General features: G+C 40.2%; 1 protein-coding gene across 1 annotated transcript in view; it reads left to right on the top strand.

Annotated features, from left to right (window-relative positions):
* The window catches only part of SNX9 (sorting nexin 9), a 91,853-nt gene that overhangs the window by 39,198 nt on the left and 35,106 nt on the right, over positions 1-17,549 (top strand). Inside the window, 2 exon segments of the mRNA XM_082404543.1 lie at positions 976-1,050; positions 2,638-2,763. Coding sequence (XP_082260669.1) covers positions 976-1,050; positions 2,638-2,763 — 201 coding nt within the window.

Raw genomic sequence — 17,549 nt, 5'->3', positions numbered from 1 at the left:
TAGAAAGAATATGTTATCTAGATTCAGGTAGGTATTAACTAATTAGGGTATGATTTATGAATTTAAGATAACCCTTACTATTTTAAGGGGAAAAAGTAGGACTTTGCTGAGGTAACGTTGAAAAATGGGAATCCTGTTATAGAGTATGTTGTTATTGATATTTAGTTTATTAATGTTACTTATCCAGGAGAACTAAGGGAGTATGGACCAGTTAGTTTTCCTAAACAACAGGCAATCCCAAAGCTTAGTGGCTTAAACAAATAATCGATTGTTGTTGCTCGGGAATCCACAAGTCAGCTGGGTGGTTCTCCTTACCTGCTCTCGCCCCTGGGTCCGCAGTCACCCAGTGCAGGGCTGGGGCAGAGCACTCCAACATGGCCTCATCTGTCTGGCATTTCTCCTGCTGGGGGTTAGCTGGCTTTGGGTGGGGCAACGGGGAGATTGGGCCTTGTCTCTGTCATCATCTGGCAACTCAAATTTATCCTCATAGTAGCTCTTTTGGAAAAAAAGAGCGAGCTGAAGTGTACAGAGCTTCTAGAGGCCAGCTCTGAACTCACCCCATATTATCTCCACCTCATTCTGTTGGCCAAAGAGGTCACAAAGGACAGGCCAGATTCTAGAAGTAGGGGTGTGCATTCTACCTCTTTGCATTCTACCTCTTGACAGTCAGAGCTGCAAACCATTTTTGTGACCTACCACAGACCAGTAAATGAAAGGAATTACAAAATGATGGCATTCTATTAATAGACTATTTTTCAATCTTTGATCGGTTGTTCAAGTTTGAGTTTTCTTTGTAGGTTATATCATTTTCTGATGTAAAGAGAAGGCTTAAGAATTAAAAAATTTGAACAACGTTAGCTCTGTAGGAATGAAAAGGTTAATGTTAATTAGTTTTTTATGTATAACAATTCCCAGAGCAAAATATCTGCAGGAAATTCTAACTATAATCTTTTTTTTTTTTTTAACCTTTTTGAGGACGTTGGCGGAGGATGGCTGGAAGGAAGAAACAGCAAAGGAGAACGAGGGCTTGTTCCCACAGACTACGTTGAGGTAAGAACTTACTGTCATTTATTCATTAAACCTGGTCGTTGCCATATATCATTTTATGAATTATCAACTTAAAGGACAGGACTGGAAGATAATGAAAAAATTCCATTGTAAAATTAATACATGCTGATTATATAAAATGTAGAAAATACATTGAAGTAGAACCAAGAAGAAATATTACCTATAGACTTACGCTCCAAAGAGTGACTCCAAATATTTAGATTAAGTTCCTTCCAAGGATAGCAACTTTTAATTATTCTGAATAAAAGTCTCTATTTTTCCCTTTGCTAATATTGTGTAGTAGCTGCTGCCTACAATACTGTTTACTGTAGAATTGATTCACGAAGTTTAAATAGCAGACTGTTTGAAGTAGCTTTCTTCCCCCTGTGCTAATTTAGGACATCTCTCTCAGTTCCTTCTCCCATTCCCAAGGACGGAGGGTCTTGGATGGGCTGCTGTGAGCTACTGCCCGGTTTAAGCTCTGTTGTGATAGATGCCAAGGGTAGTGCACAGCCCCTGAATGAGCCCTCCCTGCCTGGGACACACCCACTCAGCTGACAAAGCCTCTCTGAGTCAGCCTCCTGGCACCCCCTGCTGGTTGTCCATAGGTCACTGAGCTGAGTCCTGGGTACCTGGTGAGCTTGCCTCTCATCCTGGGTGACAGAAAGAAACTAAGGTTGTCTGGTGCCCTGTGAGTAAAGTTGGAGTGAGATCAAGAACAAAGTTGCCTTGGGTTCCCCTCCAGGAGAGAGAAATAGTGCCCTGGGAGGCTGTGTGCTGGGCACCGCCTGCAGAATGGGAAGGCTCTCTGTTGCTCCTGACTGAGAGTTGGCGGGGGGGAGTTTTGAACACTCTGGAGAATCTGATGAAATCTCAGAAATATGCACATGCAGACACCCCACCTTTTCCAGACCGTTTCAGAGGGTTCCCAGGCCCCTGAACCCAGTCTGCGTGTCTCATGTTTATGTCGTGTTTGACCTCTGTGCACTGTGCATTCAGGGTCCTAAAAATGAACAGGAATGAGGGAAATGGGAGAATTTAAGTTGATACTGGCATTAGTTGCATTTCTAGAATTCTGCATACTGACAGAAAGGAATTGTTATGACATCTTCTTGGGCTTGCTTACCCTTTTTTTTTTTTTTAAACATGCAAGCACTTCAACATGAAATTTCTTTTTATTTAATTTAATTTATTTATTTATGGCTGTGTTGGGTCCTCGCCTCTGTGCGAGGGCCCTCTCCAGTTGCGGCAAGTGGGGGCCACCCTTCATCGTGGGGCGCGGGCCTCCCACCATCGCGGCCTCTCTTGCTGCGGAGCGTAGGCTCCGGACGCGCAGGCCCAGCAATTGTGGCCCACGGGCCTAGCTGCTCCGCGGCACGCGGGATCCTCCCAGACCAGGGCCTGAACCCGCGCCCCCTGCACTGGCAGGCAGACTCTCAACCACTGCGCCACCAGGGAAGCCCTTGCTTACCCTTTAAGAATGGAAATCCCTTTTCCATATTAGATGACAGTTCTTGCTTGCCCTCAGGGGCTCTAACTCTGAAGTAACTCTAATCTATGAAGATAACTGTGGTTCTTCCTAATGTTCAGATTTTGCCCAGTGATGGAAAAGATCAGTTTTCTTGTGGAAATTCAGTGGCTGACCAAGCCTTCCTCGATTCCCTCTCAGCAAGTACAGCTCAAGCCAATTCATCAGCTGCCAGCAGTAACAACCAGGTAAATCTTATTCCATCATCCTGCTGGATGCGACTGGCTTTACTGAGAGCAAAGCACGTTTGTGAAAGCTTGTGCTGCGTTATAGCTATTGCCATTCCCTGAAAGCCTAAACAAAATAGCTGTTAGATATTTGTGTGGCATTTCTTGCTGGGTTTTAACAAAGACTGTTTTTAGAGTTGATGATTAACTAGAAGGCGGGGTGTTCATTGAGAGTTGCTTGTAAAAGTCTGGCATGGTATGAATACAGACCCCATAAATTGCGAATATCCTCTCACTTGAGGGCAGGGAAGGAAAAGGGTCCTCTGCTGAGGCGCAGCGGTCAGGGTCAAAGCTCTGGCTGGAACAGGATGTGATTTCTGTGACCTTGGCACATTACTTGTACTCTCAGCTCGAGTCCCCTCCTCTTGCAGATGCAGTGCATGTAAAAGTGGCTGTAGATCCAGCAGTTGGTACCGTTATGGTACTGCTTCTAGAAAACTTAGAAGAGTAGGATAATTTGAGAAAACTATGCTGCAAGTTCACAGTAATTTTAAGGAATTTGACCAGTTTAGGTGACTCTGCCTGGTTCAGTTATTGCTAAATGATTATCCAGAGCCAGTGTCAGTAAGAAAATTGAGAAGATGGATATGGAAATGTTATTGCTTCCTGCATCTTTAGAAATGAATGGGCTTTAGGATTTGTTACTTCTTGACATTTTTAACTACATAAAAGGCTTTAAATTAGGTAAAGCCTAATAATCACATCACTTATAATTATTTGCTTACATTATATTTATATCTTAACCTTTTAAGAGAGTTTTTCAAAGTACTGTTACCATATGTTAACTGCAGATTTTATACATTTTTAAATAGCTTTTGTGGACATCCTAAGTTACACATTGTCTGGCTCAGATATTTAAAATTCAGAGGTGAGGTTATCACCAGAGTTGAGCATTCTCCTCTATTTTGTTAATCTGTAATACCTAAGAATATTGGCCAGTTCAAGTTTACTCAAGATAAAGTGTGAAGAAATAGCAGTTAACCCTTACTTGACGTTTCACCAGGGATTCTTAGCCTGGGAGCTGTTAACGTTTGGGGCCTGATGCTTCCTCACTGTGGTGACTAGCAGCGTCTCTGGCCTGCCCTCACCGCTCTCCCCGCCTCCCCCTCACCCCCGCCGCAACCCCGGTTCCAGTCACCAAAATTGTCTCCGATTGTTGCCAAATGGGCAAAGTTAACCCAGCTGAGAGTCACTGAGTTTTACAAAAACATCAGTGAAAGGGTTTGCATTAAGTAAAAATGACATTTCAATAAAGGGGAATTATAATGAGGTGATCATAGAATAAGTGAAGAAAACAAAAGATGGGAATATTCATCTTATTTTAATTTGGGGACCTGTTTCACATATCTCAAGATAGACTGAAATACTTTAGCTCATAAACACAAATTCAAAATCAGGCTCAAATTTTATGTTATGAAGAAGACTCCTCAGTATTTAAATGTAACAATATAAACTGATCAGCATTAAGTCTAATTTTTTTCTTCCAGGTTATTTTGAAGAAAATATAACCGACTTTTTTTAAAAGTTAGGTTTTACTAATCCAATCTGACATTAAACCTAATCAGATCCTTTGAAAGCAAAGAAAAAAATGAACCGAAACAAGGAGTAACGAAGTACAGAAAGCATGACCATAATGAATTAATTTAAGAATTTGAATAAAAATATTTTCAACAGCCGTCTATGCTCTCAGTTATCCGGGATGTGAGAACAACTTAAATGGGCCAAAACTGTGGTACGTTTCATAAATACCATTATTAATTGGCAGCTTTTAAAAATGTGGCCGTCAGGTTTGCCCGTTATTTCATTTTCTGAATGTCAGTAAGAAAATACTATTTTTGTTCCAGGTATATGCCTCTTGGGCCTTTCTAGTTAGTCTGGCATTGTGTTAGTTCCCGGAGGACAGTTTTATTTGGAGATAAGTGTGTCAGAGGAGCCAGGCCTCTCCCCTCTGCCGTCAGGCAGGCAGGGCCCCCCTTCAGCTCGGTACGCTGTGCACACTCTCTAATCAGCATCCCTTGAGTCTCCTCAGCACCACTTGTTTTCAGTTTGGCCTTCTTCCTGCACAGGCAGGTTAAAGCCTCGCATCCAGCTACCGGTTATCCAACTTTCTGACTGTTGTATCTTTTAAATCATATCGTTTTAGAGAGATCTCTCTAAAAGGTTACATCCGTCTGCAGATGTTCTTGAATAACTTATTTTGAGCCTGTTATTTTTTAATTTGTCTGAGTCTTCCTTGACTTTGTATTTTTAAGCTATACTGCATTTCAGAGTAATTAGTTCATACATTTATAACTTAATATGTAAAATAGCACTTCCTTTTGTTTTTCTTAAAACTCCTAATTTCAGGTTGCTTGGGGTACCTTCTGGTTCTAGCTTCTTACTGAGCAATCACAGAGGTAAGTGCAGTGACTGGCGTAGAGGTAGATAATGTTGATGCATCATCCCAACCCCCGTTATGATCTTTTCCTTTCCTTTCTAGTATGTAAGGGAACCCTTTACCTGTACAACACAGTCCAGCCACCTGGCTGAGGTATAGATTAGGACTGTAAATGTCAAAGGAATATAATGCATTATTCTTTAAATGTGTTGGAACAATTTAATTTGAAAAATGATAGAGCTGTTTGTTTTTTTAAGTACTTGGAAAAAATATAGGTAACATTTTTTTTTCATTAGCTTTGGAATATAGAAGGTCTTTCTAAGCACAGCACAATTTCTAGCAGCCATTAAGGAAAGAATTGATATATTTAAGTCAAAAAGTAAGGGGCTTCCCTGGTGGCGCAGTGGTTACGAATCCGCCTGCCAGTGCAGGGGACACGGATTCGGGCCCTGGTCTGGGAAGATCCCACATGCCGCAGAGCAGCTAAGCCTGTGCGCCACAACTACTGAGCCTGTGCTCTAGAGCCCGCGAGCCACAACTACTGAGCCCGTGAGCCACAGCTACACTGAAGCCCGTGTGCCCTAGAGCCCGTGCTCCACAACGAGACAAGCCACCGCAATGAGAAGCCTGCGCACCGCAACGAAGAGTAGCCCCCGCTCGCCGCAACTAGAGAAAGCCCGCGTGCAGCAACGAGGACCCAACGCAGCCAAAAATAAAAAAATAAAAATTTTTAACAAAAGTAATATTCAACTAGGAAAAAACTTTCTAACATGCCAGAGATATCAGCTAATTCTGTTAATATACAAAGAACTCTTGTAAATCTGTAGGAAAAAGGTGAACAACTCAGAAGAAATGGGCAAAGGATATGAACAGATTCTTCATTGGAAAAGAAATACGAAGAGCCAATAAACATAGGAAAATGCTCATTTTGAAATTCTTCTATCAAATTAGCAGAGAATTAAAATGTTTTAACTCCTAGTGTGAGGAAAGGTGTGTTCAAATAGGCATTCTGGTATGAAGCTGGTAAAGGATGAATTGATGAAGCTTTTTGGAGGACAGTTTGATAATATATATTAATATTTGAGGTGCATCTACTCTTTGACCCAGCACTTCTGAGTTGATCTTACAGCTCTACTCTCAGAACACAGCCATCTGGGCAGGAGAAGAGGTTTCCTGCAGCACTGTTGTAACAGCAAAGCCTAGAATGTGTGCATCATCAGTAGGGGCTGGTCAGATAGAGTACAGGACAGCCTCACCATGGGAAGCAGGGCTGTTTTTAGAAGAATGAGGGTAGCTTCAGATATACAGATATGGATGAATGGGCTTTTAAAAAGGCGTATCACTATGTGTAATGTTATCTTTACTGTGTTTAAATATATACACACCACAGATGCAAATTGTGTAGAAAAATTATTGAAGGATATCCAAGAAATGAATCAGGTTCTTGTTTTCTTTTTCTATTACAGATTTTAAGTTGGATGAGGACAGCTATTGCAATACCTTTAGAAAAGAAGAATGGTTTTTAGTGGTTATTACTGGTTTCATTATTAGTCATTTATCTGATATTTTACAGTTTCAGGAGCATTTCCTGTTAGTAGCTGTGCCACTAGAATGAATTAATAACCCACTGGTGGAAACGAATCTCAGACATTATTACCAAACATGTGTTAATAGTTGTCCTCATTTGGGTTTTCTCCCAGCTATTAGTGTTTAAATTATATCATTGATTATAAAAAAGGTTCTCAGTATAGATCTTTTTAAAAACTCTTAGATTACTGCCTCTTTGCAGAACTTAACTTTTGAGAAATTAATGGGAAGTTTTTGTTTGTACCTTTAAAAGAACAACGGGGCTTAAACATTAATTGAAAGTTGTATAAACCTAGATGTTTTATCTGAAGGTTTTTGACTTGAGGGATTTATTTTTCTATCTTTTTTAAACTAGAAAGGTGTACATACTTGGAATAAACTGCTTTTCCTTTTGTTAAAATTCTTGTTGCTTTTTATCACACTGTATCCCAGGTGCCCTTGGATGTATCTCTGTTCTTCTGTTTCGCGGTTTCTCATCCCATCCTTCCCCCTCTCCACGTGGGTTGGTGCGGTGGGAAGCCTGGTGTAACGTTTGGTGTTAGAGCTGGGTTGACGGTCTGGCGCTCCACTTCGTAAGAGTCGTGGCTGCTTCCTGAACTATCGGAGGACCAGGCCACTGGTATAAATTGGTGTCAGACTCACGGAAGACGTTTAAGAAATATTTTCCTTCTTTTTTCACCTCTCCAAGGGACAGTCTCAATCCACTTACCCTTTTTTGTTCCAACCTGTCTCCTTCTTCTGCCCTCTCTAACCGTGCAGAAGATTCCCTTAGCAATCTCTCTCCAGTGTTGAATTTTCTCTTCAGTTCGCTCAGTGTCCAGCTTCTTGTTCAGCATCACTATCTGCCTGTCTCCTCTGTATCTCAGACTCTGCATGAACAGAATCGCTCATTATTTCCCCACAAATCTAGTTTCTCTTCCTGACTTTCCCATTTCTGTTTCTCTGAAATGTTGCTTTTTTTCTATGCTCTCTTTTTCATTCCACTTTAAAACCCTGAGTGCCTTTGCAAGCCATAGTTATTGATAGGGGTGTCCTGCATCCTTTAGATGTGTAAGGGCGGGAAAACGCTCGGTTTTAATCCCAGACCTTGCCTAGATTTTATTCCCAGGTCTCATACTTGCTGTGTGACTCACGGTGAGTTTCTTAGCTTCCGTGTGCCTCAGTTTCCTCATCGGTAAGTCCTCACAGAATTGTTGGAAAGAGCAAATGGAAAAAAGTTCTAAAGTGTTTAGAACAATACGTGGTACTTAGTAGGGGTTTAATTATTTTTAACAGTTTGGATATTAAACAAATGCTCAAAGTTAAGTGGGTATTTAGGGACATAACATCTTTTTTATTATGTAGAGATTTTCAGTGTGATGGTATTTGTTATGAAGGAACTTTTATTAAGGAATGAGGAAGGAAATAGTAATTTTATGTTGGAACTACATTTTGCTTTTGCATTTCTCAAAAAAAGTCCATTTTTAGGCCACTTTGTAGTCCATTTAAAAATAAATCAGCAAAAGAAACCTTCACAAAGGCTTATTATTTCATTATCTCAAATAAGGTCTGTAATGCTGTGGACTTCTCATAATTGCTTACTGAGACTTTCTCTTTACAAAACCCCTGTTGCAAAGGTTCTCTACATTTCTTCACCCCCTCTCCCAGCCACACAGGAATCCCTTTTACTCAGTTACAGGGCTTTGTAAGGAGGGTTGTGCACATCTGTTTGCAGGATTTGTTGACATTTTTCTTCAAAACTGCATTAGGCTGGCGATGTTAACCTTCCATGCTTTCCTGATCCCAGACCCTTGCCTTACATAAGACAGCTTTGTGCATCTGGGACCCATTCAACAATACACACTGGCGAAATTTATTTTTTAGGATGTTTTGTTGCTGTTTTGCTTTATCTAACAGGAAACAAATGACAAAAGCAGAGGGTTTGTTTTGTTTTGTTTTTACCTTATAACTGCCCTGGTGAAGGGCCAGTCAGCATTGTTATACGCCCAACCCATCATCAGAGGAATGTCTATAAAAGCCCATTTCGCGTGGACCTTTATTAGATCTACCAAATTGTCTTCTGCTCCTTATAGCATCATCCTGTTTGGCACATAAAGCTACCTACTTTAAAACTTTGTGCCAAAAAAATAAGTAAATTCTCTAAGCTAGTACAAGTATTTTCCATTTTTTAAGGCAAATCTTATTCTTTTAATTTTCTCTATTTAAAAAATAAATACCTGGAATTGACATCTGTGGGTTCAGAATGTGAGTTAATAAAGGATCTGTTAAGTCATTTAAGCTTTTTGGGGAGTAATTTCCAGTCAGTAGTATTGATGTGACTGGCTACGAATGGATTTAATCTGTTTTTGTGATCTAGGCTTATTTTTAAAAGAATGTACAAGTTTTATACTTCTGTAAGTGGTTTTTTGAAATCAGTAGAGGTTCATCTGTAGAATTAGATGATGTGCTTTTAGCAAAAGATCTATAAAGAACAAAATAGGAAATTTTACATATTCTATCTGTATTTTGAGCTGAAATAATTAGGCTTTTTACATAAGACAATTTTATACCTTCTGTAGGCCTTTTTGAGAACGAGAAACCTTTGTCAGGAACTGATTGAAATGTTCTTGGTTTATAGAGGAATCATATTATTTGCTTTTTAGTCCCACTTCCTAACACAATTGACACATGGTTATTAAACATTTGATGAATGAGAAATGTCAGATAAAGACATTTATGCCTCAGTCATGCAGGTAAGTTGCAAAAAACAAACAAACAAAAACATAATAACCTCAGCTTTCACAAAACCAGTAACTTTCCATTCATTTTTGTCGTATACCCCTGGCCAGAGTCTTACTCTGGAAGTTCCTTCCCTCCTTCTTTCCTTCCAAGCGTATATATTAGGGTGTGGCAGTGTAATCAGCCATAGCAACATAACCGATAGGGTGTAGATATATGTGACTGAGGATTTCCTTGTGTGGTAATAAGGTGGGCCCTCGAATGCTTCCAGAGCCTTTCCCCCGAGATGATAATACACAAGGTAGTGAGCCCATGATTAGCGACTCTTCTTACCTGGTAGACTTGTCAAACCGAATGGTCCGTGTTGACCTGTATTGAACTTTGGGCATCCTCTGTAAGGAACCAGGTGGGCAGTGGGAGCTCTGCCTACTCATCAGTATCTTTTGAACATTTATATATTCTTTGTACTCTTGTTTGCTGGTTTGGTAGAACGCCAAACAGAAAGCAACCTTGATGAAATATAAGTTATCTTTTTCATTAATTCTCAGACCTAGATCGCCCTTGAAGTCTGAACTAGTTCAAGTGGGCACAGAGAGAAATAAAGGCATCTGTTGCCCATCTCTCCATCTGCCCCCAGCCTCTCCCAGTGTTGTCTCATGATGTGCGTGGTGAAAGTTCTTCTTAGACCATGTCTTGAAGAACTGGGAAACCAGAAGAACTTATTTCCCCTGAAACCAGCAGAACATACTGGGAAACCAGTGAATCAAGTCGATCTAACTGTTGTTTCCAAACAGGCCCTTGCCCAGGTCTTACTGCATTGTCTTTGATGCCGATTGTCAGAAGTAAGAGTTTGATTCTTACTCATCCTGGTGGCCCAAGGATGTCATATAAGAGGCAAAGTAACAACAAAGTAGCAAAATGTAACAAAACCAGACCTATTATTTTTGTGGTCAGCAGTTGCAGACTAGTGTTTTGTTTTGTTTTGTTTTTCTTTAAAAGAAAGTTACTTAGAAACAGTTTAATTCTTTCAGTTTAAGCTTTTTAGAGTGGGACCAGAGCAATGCTCAGTCTAGGGATTTTTTTTTTTTTTTTTTTTTTAAGTCTAGGGGCATTTTTGCCTCTCTGTTGAGGCAAAAGCCTTTTCAGTGCTGTACCTGCTGTCACCCCCATGAATCATGAGGTTTTCCATTCTGGCTGGTGAGAACCACCCAACTAAGGGGTTGATACTTAACCTTTCATATGGCAGCTCCCTCACGTGCATACGCTGATCAGTACTCAGCCTAAGGCCTGGGGTCCCGTCCCGCCCCCCACTCATCTCCGGAGGTCTCTGTGCAGCTTTCTCCTTCTCAGTACTCTGCCCCAGACTCCCAGCTCTGTCTTCTTAATTCACAGAGACCAGTGGTCTTTGCATGGGTTCCCCGTCCCTGATCCATGGCCTGGAAAGTCTCTCTAGGCAGAGGTCAGGTCCTTTATTGCCTGATGTCTAATGATTTGAAGACAGTTTCATATATTTTGTCTTTTTTAGTTTTAAGTGGAAGCGTAAACTGGATCCCAGTTACTCCGTCTCGATTGTCTTCTTTGTGTATTACTAGTTGATTTCCAAAACCAAGTTTATTTACATCTACAAATGGTACAACTTTCTTCACAAGAAAGTTGTACATGAAACGTGCATTCTCATAGCACTATATAAATGTTAATAGTAATGACTTCCCTACTAGATAGTTGTGGAGCTGGGATTCGAAGCCTGGAAATTGGGCTCCAAGTTTGTCCTCCTAATAGCGATGCTGATTTGGCCATTGCCTGGCTCCGCTGGGTGTATCAGTTATCTGTTCTCATGTCGACGCTGCACACCAAGCCAGTCAGCTCAGGAGCACACAGAGTTCACGGCCTCGCGGGCTGTTTTGTGCTCTTAGCCGGTCTTGGTAGGTTCTCCGTGGCTCTGTGGTTCCAGGAAGCTTTGCTCATCTCACATGTCTGGTGGCTTTGAAAGCCCTGGTTCAACATTCTAACATTTTTAAAAGCTTGGCTATGTTTTTCCTCTGGAGTTTTTTTTCATTGGCTGTATGACTTGCATGATATTTGTTCCATTCCTTCTGTGCTGCTTATAATTATTTTTAGTGCTTCAGTGATACTGTGTTATGACAGCAAGAGTCTTTAGAATATATACTAATGCATTCAAGACAAACCACTACTATACAGTAGGGGCTTTGCTTTTTGCAAGTAATCTTGGTGCATGAGTGGCATGCTGGAGTTTTCTGGTGAACTTAGCCCTGCTATGCATTTGCTGTTGTTAGCTTTGGTATACTCTTTTTTTCCCCTTCATTTACCGAGCACCTTTTTTTATTTTAAGGTGGATATTTTGGCTCAGATTGGTTGTATTGAAAGTTTCAGCCAATCACCACCTTCTTCATCTTCTCCTTCTCCTTCTTCTTCCATAAATAAGGTAAAATTCAAACTTGAATGAAAGAGGAAATAAACATTTAAAACCCCTAGAAGTAATCCTTTTTTTCCCAAGTGAGTTGATTGTTTCAGCTAAAGTATCTTACTAAAGCTCTTCTTGGGGGCCTGGCAACATAGAATGTGGGACATACAGGAGTTGGAAGGGCAATTGGGATTTATACTTTGGAGACCTTTTAGCTGAGACTTTTGATGAGACTCGATTGATGGATTTATTCCATGGACAGCAAGGTCTAATGAAGGATTTTTAATCACGGAGTTGACAGAGTCTGGATGGCTTTGGTACCGTAAAGGGTGGGGAAAGAAGAGAATGATGACATTGCTCAGTAGAAAGGAGAGAGGAGGGAGGGCTGGGAGAAAAGAATAGGAGAGGTCCCTCAGAGTTTGAAACCTTAGCGGAGGAACATAGTGCATTATCGTGCGACCAAATGTCTGCAGGTGAGGGACAAAAGGGGTTCTTGGAATTGACGGCAAAGAAGTCAGAGGCCAAAGGATCATTAAACCAAATCATTGTGTAGCTCAGTTTGTTGTAGTAGGGGTTAGGCTTTGAAGAAAAGCAAGATCTCAGCATTTAGCACACAGAAAATGTGCCAAGACCCCCAAGAATTATGAGTTGCTTTGGAACTTTACGACAAAACAGTTCTGTCTTCTTCCTCTTTCTCTTATGTATCTGAAGGAAACAGATCTTTGGCTAAAATAGAAAGTATCCTAAGTGCCTATAATCACTTATTTAATTAAAAGTTTCTCTATTAATGTGATCTGGCATTGAAGCCATTTGGAAATATAACTGATCTTTTCCTCTAAAGCATAAACTAATGGGGATTTACTCAAAAATTACCAGTCTTTATTCTTTTCTTTATACTCTAGATGAGCCCCCATGTAGTAAGATAACCACTACTGAATGCATACCATGTGCCAGATATTGTGTTAGGTGCTTTATATGCATTATGTCATTGAATCCCTACAGAAATATTATGAGGAAGTTTTTGATGTTATATCCATTCTATAAGAGTGGAAACTAAGAGAGATGAAGTACATTGCCCAAGTTCATACAGCTAGTAAGTGGTAAAGCTGGGATTCAAACCCAGATAGACAGCCTCTAGAGCTTTAGCTCTTAACTGCTGCACCCATGAGAAATTTACATCAGTCAAATTTCTACAGTTTCATAAGGGATTTAAAATTCAACCAGTGGGCCAGTGGTCTTATCCTTGCCCCCTTTTACCCCATATTATGTATTTGCAAGATGCACAGCTTTGCTACGATTATCTCAGGAATACCCTTCGCTCCCCACCCCGCCATGGCCACTCAGACTCCATTCTCTGTCTTTCTGCTCTACAGGCTCCGTTCAGCAGATACATTTAGATTGTCTCATGATGTAAAGACAATGTAAATGTATTTCTTTGTTTTGTCTTATGAGGTTAGGATAGCTTTTAAATTTAGAGTGCCAGACATAGAGAATGGACTTGAGGACATGGTGGAGGGAGGGTAAGCTGGGACGAAGTGAGAGAGTAGCATTGACATATATACGCTACCAAATGTAAAATGGATGGCTAGTGGGAAGCAGCCGCATAGCACAGGGAGATCAGCTTGGTGCTTTGTGACCACCTAGAGGGTTGGGATAGGGAAAGTGGGAGGGAAACGCAAGAGGGAGGGGATCTGGGGACATGGGTATGCATATGGCTGATTCGCTTTGTTATACAGCACAAACTTAACGCAACATTGTAAAGCAATTACACTCCAGTAAAGATGTAAAAAAAAAATTTAGAGCGCTAAATCAGCAAATGTGTTGACTACATTGCTTCTGGCATCAGGGAGCATTTAATTTAGTTAGAGTGGGAGTTAGGGGGTGAGTCAGACATAATCAGCCAGTTCCAGTGCAAGGCAGGTGAAAATACATTCATAATAGAGATCCAGACAAACATGTGAGTGTTTGTGAGTGTTTTAATTTAGCAAGTAATTTACTAAACACTTAATACGTGTAGGCCCCATGTTCATAGGCAACAAGAAATCACTGGTGACCCTGATGAGCACAGACTTTCTCTCGTCCCTTGCGTGCATCCTCATGGAGTTCCGAAGACGATGTTTGTATGTGCAAGTTTTGTTTGTTGGATTTTCCAACCTTTGCTAGAACTTAAAGCATAGGAAAGTTAAGTGAACTTCATAGTGAATAATCATATACCCACCTTCTAGATTTTACCATTAACATTTTACTGTTCTTTATCACACATATGTCCATCCCTCTGTCCATCTGTACCTGTCAGTATCTTCCAGCTTTTCTACAGTGTACTGATACGCTTTTATAACTGGGAAGGCATTGTTATTTTAAGAGCATGGTAGTGCTGAAAATCACTTATTCTGTGGTCGTCCACAGCCGGTTATTTTCCTAGAAGAGACTCAAGTCAGTATACATGAGGAAAATCTGATTTCCCTCTTTGTGAAATAATACTAATGTTATGAAGGTTAGATGAATATCTAGAGAATAATAGATATAATAATCTATTATTATTAGAATAATATCTACTTCATACAAATGACCAAGAAGATCACAGTTAGCCACTTTAAGTAAAATAAAAAATTTGAGTGTTTGCCACTTTATGTAAGGCACTTTGAGAATCTTTTAGGGGAGATGTTTGCCCGTGACTTGCTAGTGGGAATGACTAACTGATACGCCAATGACTCTAACGGAAGACTAACTTTGGGAGAAAGTGGAAGGATGTGACTGAATGTCAGCCAGCAGGCGGAGGCCAGCGCCCTCCGTGGGGTGGGACTGGGCCAGAATCTAGGAAGGTGAGGTAGAAGGCTTTGCATGCAGATGGAGAGCAGAGCCTGAGCAAAGGCAAGGACACAGGAAAGTCTGGGAAACTGCGGGCTGAAGCACAGAGTGAGGGTTAGTGGCAAGTAGTGAGGACACGGAATGTCATGGAAGGAAAAGTTAGGATCTTAATTGATGGACTAAGGAGTTTGGAATCTATTCTGTGGTCAGTGAGGTCTAATGAACGGTTTTTAATTAAAGTGGTTGATAGAATCGGGAGGGGTTTGGTGCCCTGAAAGGAGGGGAAAGAAGAGGATGAAGACATTGAAGGAAAGCTGGAAGAAAGTAGAGAAGAGGCATGGACTATTGTGTGACCAGATGCCTGCAGTTAAGGGACAGAAGGGTTATTGGGAGTTGAAAGCAAAGGAGCCAGAGGCCGAAGTACAGAAAGGGTGGGTTCAGAGAGAAGCAGACCATGAAGGCTTTGTGAGCTGGTTGTTAGTTATTGATATTAAGGAGGGACCCTGGAGGTCACCTGAGAGAGAGAGAGTGAGTAAAAAGTCAGTGATAGAAGCTGGAGAGATTGACAGTTGGTCAGGTTTTGAAAGATTTATCAGTAGGAGTCAAGTTGAAACAAGATAGAAGGAATGTTCCAGGAAAAAAAACAGAGAAAAACAAAGTTATTAGATTTGCCAACAAGGATTTCATAACCCAGGTAGAGAGTCCTGGTGGCGCAGTGGTTGAGAATCTGCCTTCCAATGCAGGGGACACGGGTTCGAGCCCTGGTCTGGGAGGATCCCACGTGCCGCGGAGCGACTAGGCCCGTGAGACACAATTGCTGAGCCTGCGCGTCTGGAGCCTGTGCTCCGCAACAAGAGAGCCCACGATAGTGAGAGGCCCGCGCACCGCGATGAAGAGTGGCCCCCACTTGCCGCAACTAGAGAAAGCCCTCGCACAGAAACGAAGACCCAACACAGCCATAAATAAATAAATAAATAAATAAATAAATAAATAAATAAATATTTAAAATAAATAAATAAAGCAAATAATTAAAAAAAAAGATTGTACACGTAACCAAATAAGATAGCAATTATGGTAAACAATAATATATATATTATTAACAATAATATTATTGTAAACAATAATATATATATTAACAATAATATATATATTATATGTTTGTATAAACAAAGTAGTTTTTAAAAGAACTATCATGTTATGTGTTTCTGTCCTAATAAGTTTTAATTTTTTAAGGATACTTGGCGATGAGTTTCATATCCCATTTCTTCCTCAGTATTGATGAAAACCTTTGACAGTTTGCTAACACGATCTTACTGTCATGGCAGTGCTGAACTTTCACTCATCCTGTTGTTCTAGTTATAACCCTTCTGTTCCTTTTCCTCAGTAGTTTATAGAAATGCTAGACAGTGAATGCCTGTACTTACTGTCATCTTACTATCCAAAATTTCTGTACCTTTTGAAGTTTTTAATTATAAAAACAAAACCTCATAGTTTAGTTTGGAGAGCACAGAGTATATGTTGCTGAATAAAACACCCCTACTTAAAGAAAACTATGGAAGGAAGGGCTTCTCTTAAATGAAGTGTGATTGTCAGGCCCTCAGCACAGCAGCCTTCATTTCCAGTCTGCACTAGAGTGGCTTGAGAGTAGCTCCGCGTCAGCCGTATGTTCGAGAAATTCACAGTCATAAGGATGAATGTCTTTCTGCTATTAATATTTGACTTCAGGCAGAATCACTAGTAACTTCATTTTTTTTTCTTGAAGGTATAGAGATGTTAGAATGAAATCATAGTTCCTCTTGTAAAACATACACTGTTTTTGATGCTTCTGGTAGGTGGCAGGCAGTTATCCACCCTGTATGTCAATTGATGGAGAGGGAAAAAAAGACCAACCATGATAGCATTCTAAAACATTAGAGAGGTGTATGAGGCCGTTTGGATAATTTTCTTACAAATCTCAATCTCTCTCTCTCTCTCTCTCTGTCTCTCTCTCTCTCTCTAACTAACGTCCAAATTTTTCTGTGAGAAGGAAGACTTGAGTAAAGAGAAAATTTTGCTATTCCATGTTCGTGAATAAATAGATTAAGTATTGAAATTTTTTTAAAGGCACTATTTGTTTTCCCTGAGTTTATCTGTAAATTTAAGGTGATTCAAATGAAAATCAGCACATTTTTTAAACTTGACATGCTAATGCTAAAACTAAAGATTGTTTTAGTTTTAAAACATGAAACTGATGCTAAAGTTCACGTGTAAAAATAAACCAATAAAAGATGTTATGGTAAAGTACTAACAGTATTCTGTCTAGTGGACTCCAAGGTAGCTTGGTACTAGTATGAATAGATTACTAGGATAGAATAGAGTCCAGAAACAGGCCCAAGTCCAGTATACGATAAAGGTGGATTTCAGATCAGTGGAGGAAAATAGATTATTCATTAAGTGGTGTTAGGACAACAGAATGACTACAGGAAAAAATTAAGCTGGATTCCTATATTTTTTCATATACTGAAGTAAATTCCATACAGGTTGAAGATTTAAAATTTAAAAATTAAGGAAACAAAAAACAAAAAACTGGTTGCCTCAGGGCTGGGTGAGCCAGGGATGAGAGGTGGGTTATAGGTACTCTTACTGCAGTACTCCTTGATATTGGGTGCCATGTATTGCCCACTCCAAAATTCTGTTTATAATATTAATAATTAAACTATAAAATTATGCTAAGGAATAATGGGAGAAAATATTTTTTAAATAGTTTTGGAGTATGGTAGCCCCATTTTATGCAAGACACCACCCCTTGGCGTGTAGTAGGAGTATAGGAATGTGACTGTACAATCTCCTTGGAAA

This window comes from Balaenoptera borealis, assembly GCF_965194805.1.
Source record: "Balaenoptera borealis genome assembly, chromosome: 9".
In the NCBI taxonomy this organism is placed as follows: Eukaryota; Metazoa; Chordata; class Mammalia; order Artiodactyla; family Balaenopteridae; genus Balaenoptera; species Balaenoptera borealis.
The sequence above is the reverse complement of the archived record's forward strand: the minus strand, read 5'-3'. Positions and strand labels throughout refer to the sequence as shown.